Source organism: Myotis davidii, unplaced genomic scaffold (genome assembly GCF_000327345.1).
Source record: "Myotis davidii unplaced genomic scaffold, ASM32734v1 scaffold1815, whole genome shotgun sequence".
NCBI classification, from domain to species: Eukaryota; Metazoa; Chordata; class Mammalia; order Chiroptera; family Vespertilionidae; genus Myotis; species Myotis davidii.
This window is the reverse complement of record NW_006286478.1, coordinates 83,731-90,205: the sequence shown is the minus strand read 5'-3', so window position 1 is coordinate 90,205 and position 6,475 is coordinate 83,731. Positions and strand designations below refer to the sequence as shown.

The window sequence follows — 6,475 nt, the reverse complement described above, 5'->3', positions numbered from 1 at the left end:
TCCCAGCCTCGAAGTCGGCAACCCGGTGCCCGCTGCCCCCTGCCCACTGGGCGAGCCCAAGACCCAGGCCTGCTCGGGGTCCGAGAGCCCTAGCGACTCGGGTAAGGACTGCCCCGGGCTGATCAGGAGGTGTGTGTGGAGGGGGGGCACCCCATGGGTGGCCAAAACTCTGCCGCTGTTTGAGGTCAGGCACTGAATCTTCGCAAGCCCTTCGGCCACCTCCCCCTTTCTCGGGCTGAAGCTGCCAGTGTAGCCCCCAGCAGTGTCTGTCTGGCACGTGGGTGTGTTAGTAAACAGTTTGAAGAAGTGGCGTGGGAGCCAGCGCTTCTTTGATGATGATTGGAACCCCAGGGGACAAGGGAGACCAGGGTGAGGCTTGGAGAGGACAATACGGATTGGACAGTAGGGGATTTCTGTCCTGGGAGGCTGGAAGAGGTCCCTTAAGGGTCACTCCAGGCTTGAAGTTTTTTGTTACCGCCTCTTTTCCTGGGAAACTCACACTCCCCTAGGGAGAGAGGAAGCTGAGGAGCCTTTTGTGCAAAGCCAAAGCCTTCGTCCTTTTAAAAACCTAGTCTCCTGTCTGCTTGACTTTAAAATGCTCCCATCCCTTATCATTTGTGCATCCACACCACTACCCATGAGACAAGGAAGGAATGAACCCTGACCATTAACAGATGGAAAAACTCAGGCTTAGAAATAGGAAATCACTAGAAGTGAGCCCCAGCTTCCTGCCATCTAGCCAGCTTCTCTGCCCATCCCTCCATCTCAACCAGGTACTTCTTGATGTTCAGAGGGTCTTCAGTGTAGTTTATCTGAGAAGGACTACATCTTGCCATGTTGTTTTGGCCTGAGTTGGAAAGGTGTCCCTCTAACTCCCTCCCAATCCATCCGAGAGCTTCAGCTGCCTCCTTGCATTCGAAAAGTGTTCGCTGGTCCCTACTTTGTGCCAAACTCTCTAGAATCTAGATGCTGGGGTCAAGGATATGGAATTCCAGGCCGCTTTCCCCACCGTTGAATGCAAGTGTAAACCTCACTAAGGGCAAACCAGCATCCCAGGCCACCAGACTACAATGTTCTTAGCCTACCCTCTTCTTGGACCTCTGTATCCTTAAGAAATATCGGAGAGGGTGCTTTTATAAGATGCAGGGCAGAGAAAACCCTGTCACTTTTTTAAAAATTTATCTTCTTGTTGAAAGTATTACAGATGTCCCACTTGTTCACTTTTTTTAAAAAAATATATTTTATTGATTTCTTACAGAGAGGAAGGGAGAGGGATAGAGAGTCAGAAACATCGATGAGAGAGAGCCATCGATCAGCTGCCTCCTGCACACTCCCCACTGGGTATGTGCCCGCAGCCAAGGTACATGCCCTTGACCGGAATCGAACCCGGGACCCTTGAGTCCGCAGGCCGACGCTCTATCCACTGAGCCAAACCGGTCAGGGCCCCACTTGTTCACTTTTAAGGATAACTTTACATGACCATTTAGAGGGGACTAGGGAATAGGGCAGGGGTCCTCAAACTACGGCCCGCGGGCCACATGCAAATACAAATATTGTATTTGTTCCTGTTTTGTTTTTTTTTTACTTCAAAATAAGATATGTGCAGTGTGAATAGGAATTTGTTCGTAGTTTTTTTTTAAACTATAGTCTGGCCCTCCAACGGTCTGAGGGACAGTGAACTGGCCCCCTGTTTAAAAAGTTTGAGGACCCCTGGAATAGGGTATGGAAGTCGTCATACCCTTGAAGGGAAAAAGTAAGGATAACAAGAAAAATTTAAAAGTCAACTATTTTCCAGTCCACTGTGTTTAAGGTCATTTTTAACCTGCTTGCTTCCTATGCCAAAAGCTTGTATTTATTTAATGGCTGGAATGGGAATTTGGAGATCAAGAAACCAGTAAAGATCTCTACAAAGGCTGATGGAGTGGAAGAATGGGAAGAGCACTGTTTTGGGAGTTTGGGATCTTACTTTGAGGTCCAGAATGTTACAAAAGTGATGTGTGGATTTGGATGATCTAGGTCTGTTTCTCCCTTGGCATATGAGGGGCTTGGCCTTGATTGTCCAGCTGGGGGCATTTCCTTGTCTGGGTAGAGTTAGACACTGCTCTCTGAAAAGAGGAATAGTGGTCTTACATTATTTCTTCCTTAGGCCGAGCCTCACAGCCACCGGGTTTAACATTGAAATATTAAAGTTTGGGATGCAGGGGAGCCTGCTGAATAATCTTCTGACCTGCCCTTTAACCTGAACCTGTTTGCAAGCTCCTGGTTCACAGGCCACATGGCTCAGAACAAAATGCAACAGATTGCAAACAATGAGGGGGGTGGGGAGAGTGACTGATGGCAAAGCTCAGCCAATAGCCGGTAGGGGCTGGGTAAAACAGCATTCCAAACACAGCTGAGCCAGCCAATCACAGGCCTTGGGGCCAGGAGGGCTGAATGGTCAGGTTTTATTAATGGAGAAGTAATGCGATTGTCCACACAATGGAAGCCTTCCTGACAAAGGGGCTCTAGCTTCCTGATATGCAAAAGAGACAGAGAACTGAGCTCTTCTGTTGTCAGGCTGAAATGCATTAGGTGGTCTGCTATGTGGAGGTCTGAAAAACGTGAGGAGCAGGAAGGTTTTTCCCTCAATGCCCCTCTCCTGGTTGGGGTAACCTAAGAGACCCTCAAGCCAGGGAATGATGGGGCATGTCCAGGTCCCTGGTGTTTCAGCCCTTGCATGGGGATATTCTGCTTGGTTCTTACCCCTGGCGCAGGTAGCGTGGAAATGGTTGCTTGTACCTTTGTGAAGTTCCTGCAGCTTTTGCCGACCTGCAATTACAAATCCAACCCTATTCTGGTCCAGGGAAGGGGGTGGGGCAGGCAACCTATAAATGATGGATGACTTTAGAAACCCATTGACCCCGATAGCAAAATGCCCCTAACGGAAACCTTTCCTTCCCCTCTGTGGGTGTGGAGAGATGAGAGATGCCTTGCAGCCCTCCCTTCTCTGAATCTTCGTCTGAAAGGGATAGTAGAATAGAGAGGTGGGGGAATAATAGGATTTATAACTTGTGAAAAGTAACAATTCCCCAAGTGCAGGCTGTGCTGGGCAGGAACAAAGGGCAACTCTGCCCACAGACCCCTCATTTACAATTCTGATGGGGCATGAAAGAGCCCGACTGGGGAAGATCTTTATAGCTAAACTTTGTCCCAGGCTGATAGCTTTCTCTCCATCCTCTCAGTGGGGGAGGGGAGAGCCTGTGCAGACTGGGGGCTGTTGGCTTGGGCCTGCCTTTTGTTCTTATCTAAGCCTTGCTGTGCAAAAGGAAATTGGAGAATATTTCCCTTCTTGCTTATTTCCCTTCCTTTCCTTCACACTGCCCTTACCCATTACAGATGAATCAGCTGTCTTTCCCTTCACTTCAGTTTGCTTATATCTAAATTAGAAAAACGTCACTTCCTTTCCCAGCGTAGGATCCTTGTATACGTTTCTCATGGGGTGTGTTTTTCTCTTGATCTCTCTTCTTGGACAGAGGGTGAAGAAATTGATGTTGTGACAGTGGAGAAGAGACAGTCCCTGGGTGTGCGGAAGCCAGTCACCATCACAGTGCGAGCAGACCCTCTGGACCCCTGCATGAAACACTTCCACATCTCCATCCATCAGCAACAACACAACTATGCTGCCCGTTTTCCTCCTGAGAGCTGTTCCCAAGAAGGGCCTCCAGAGAGAGGTCCTCAAGAAGAGGCTCTGGAGACAGATGCTCCAGAGGAAAAGGAAGATGACGAGGTACATGAAGAGGTTGGGAGCCCCCTGCCGATAGAAAGTGAGGCTCCCCAGGCCGGCCACCCCAGACCTGTCAGCTCTGACACTGAGGATGTGACCAAGAGGAAGAACCACAACTTCCTGGAGCGCAAAAGGCGAAATGACCTCCGGTCAAGGTTCTTGGCCCTGAGGGACCAGGTACCCACCCTGGCCAGCTGCTCCAAGGCCCCTAAAGTGGTGATCCTGAGCAAGGCGCTGGAATACTTGCAGGCCCTGGTGGGGGCGGAGAAGAGGATGGCCACCGAGAAAAGGCAGCTTCGATGCCGGCAGCAGCAACTGCAGAAAAGAATCGCGTATCTCAGCGGCTACTAACGGACCAAAACTGCTCCGACTGCTCTTACAAAGACCTGAGTTAATTTTTTAACTGTCCCTCTCCCCTTTAGTAATTTGCACATTTTGGTTACGGCGGGACAGTCTGGACAGTAGATCCCAGGATGCTTTGCAGCTGGTGCACCCTGGAAACCCAGCTCTCCCTCTTCCCTGACTCACAGGAGCACTGTGTCCTCTCTGGCGCCTTTGGCTTCTCAGGCGGGCAGCTGACTGAGGAGCCTTGGGGTCTGCCTAGCTCACTCGCTCTGAAGAAAAGCCTGACAGATGCTATGCAACAGGTGGTGGACGTTGTCGGGGCCTCCAGCCTGCATGAAATCTCACACTCCAGATGAGCTTTAGGCTGGGAAGGGATGCTCCCGCTGGTGTCTCTGGGGTGATGCTGGGACAGCTGGGCCTGGATGCACTCCCTGAGGCTCCTTTTTCCAGGAGACATACGAGCTGTCTTGGGTGAAGACAAGCTCGCAGACTTGATCAACATGGACCGTTACCTCACTGTCAGACACTTTACAGTAGCTGAGGAGTTGGAAACCTTTAATATATACAGATATATTGTTAGATGACACCCCTCCTTCCACTCAGTGCTGCTGCCTGGAGAACATTTAAAGAGCTTGGCCTCTAGATTCTTTGTCGCAAAGCCCTCTGGGTCCTTTCCTCTGAGGGAAAGACCATTCTGTCCTCACAAGGGTCTTTTTTGTTCCCTTCTGCCTTTGTTGGGCATTAGAGCACCCCTTTCCCAGAGGTCAGAAATATTTCCCCAAGATGCAGGGACATGGGTCCTAACCGAGGGAAGGCTTGGGGTTCTGGCTCTGAACTTGTTCCCCACCCAGGTGTCTTCCATCTTGGAATCTTTTCTCAAGGCGGCCGTCAGGCACATCAGGAGTGAGAACCGTACCATTTCCTCTTTCTCAGCTTCCTCTCATCTCAAGCCCTGACTGATCAGTTTGAAGTTCTACTAGAACCGTGCAAACCTGTCCTCGTGCAGCTCCAAGGAGCTTGTGTCTCTGCAGCCACCCTTGGGCCACCTGCCAGCCTGCCGTGAGTCAGATCTCTGTCTCAGAACTTGGGCCTCACTGAAGGTCTTCCTGGGAGAGCTGCTGGGACTCATCCAGTGCTCCAGAAGGCGGCCTGGCTTCCCGGGGTGGGGGCTCTGCTCGGTGGATCATGGTGCATTTTGCCCCAGCTGGACTCGGCACCTCCAAGTGGCTTCCAGGTGCAACCTCCAGTCTGTAAAAAACACCTAACCCTATAGTGTCTTGTGGGCAACCTCAGGAGCCCCCAAGCCTATTTTGAAAAAAGGATCGACCCCCCGCCCCCTTCCAGGACTCTGCTGGCTGTGGGTTTGAAAGTGGGGGAAGGAAGGATGGTTGAGAGCTGTATGTGGCTTTGGAAAGCCACCTGCTACTTCTAAACCTGTTATGCACAAGAGTCTGTTTCTGAGGTTGCTTCTTGGCCCTAGAGAAAACCCCGGTGGAAGTTTGGAGAAAGTCTCTCTACCTTTTGGAGCATGGTTTTCTGGAGCTAAGTGACTTCTGGAACTGTCTTTGGAGAATGGGTGGGAAATAGGTTACTGATGTCTCACCTGAATAGCTTGTGTTTAATGAGCTGCTTTTGGGTATTATACCGGAAGCAGTTTTTGTGTGTGTGTTTTTTTTAATACTGTATTTTTGTATGCCTTTTGCAAAGTGGTGGCGTTTTTGTACAAGAAAAAAGCTCTTGGGCAATTATCCTGTTGTGAGAGTCTTGACTTATTTTGAAAGGCAAGTTTATCTGAAATTATGTATTTAGTTGTAATTATTGATCGCCTGATTTAAAAATGTTGCCTTCTGGGACAGCTAATAAAACTTTCTCAAACATGTCAGAGTGGGGGCAGCTTATGCCAACTGAGTCTCCCTGAACCAAGGAAGACTGTTTCAGGGTAGCTACAAAGGAGCCAGAGGGTTGCATTTCTCTAACCACATTGCTCACCTGGTCATTCCACTTTGGGTTGCTGAAATGCCATTTCAGACATGTCTAAACAACATAGGCTCGGCTCTTGGTGAACACGAAATTCCCTTGTGAATTGCAGAGCATGCTGAATTTGTACTTCAGAAGGCTTGAAATCCAGGTTCCACCACTTGTTCTGTGCCTTTAGCCTAATCTTTCTGAGTCCTAGTTTCCTTATCTGTAAAATGGGGATAAATGCTACTTCACAGGGATTTGGCAGGTATTCAGTGAAGTAGTAGATGATAAACCACTTTCTAAACTGTAAAGCCTTGTATTTAGGGTGGTACTGTTCTTACGTTAGTGATCTGATGACCCGTGGCAGGATGTCTTTTTAGAAATTCTCAGTGAATTTGTGATGTA

General features: G+C 49.4%; 1 protein-coding gene across 1 annotated transcript in view; it reads left to right on the top strand.

The window, feature by feature from the left end:
• MYCL (v-myc avian myelocytomatosis viral oncogene lung carcinoma derived homolog) overlaps window positions 1-5,987 on the top strand; it is a 6,630-nt gene extending 643 nt beyond the window's left edge. The window contains exons 2-3 of the mRNA XM_006757983.2: window positions 7-101; window positions 3,513-5,987. Of these exons, the coding sequence (XP_006758046.1) occupies window positions 7-101; window positions 3,513-4,114 (697 nt within the window). The 3' untranslated portion in view covers window positions 4,115-5,987. The remainder of the gene's footprint in view (window positions 1-6; window positions 102-3,512) is intronic.
• The last annotated feature ends 488 nt before the right edge of the window (window positions 5,988-6,475 follow it).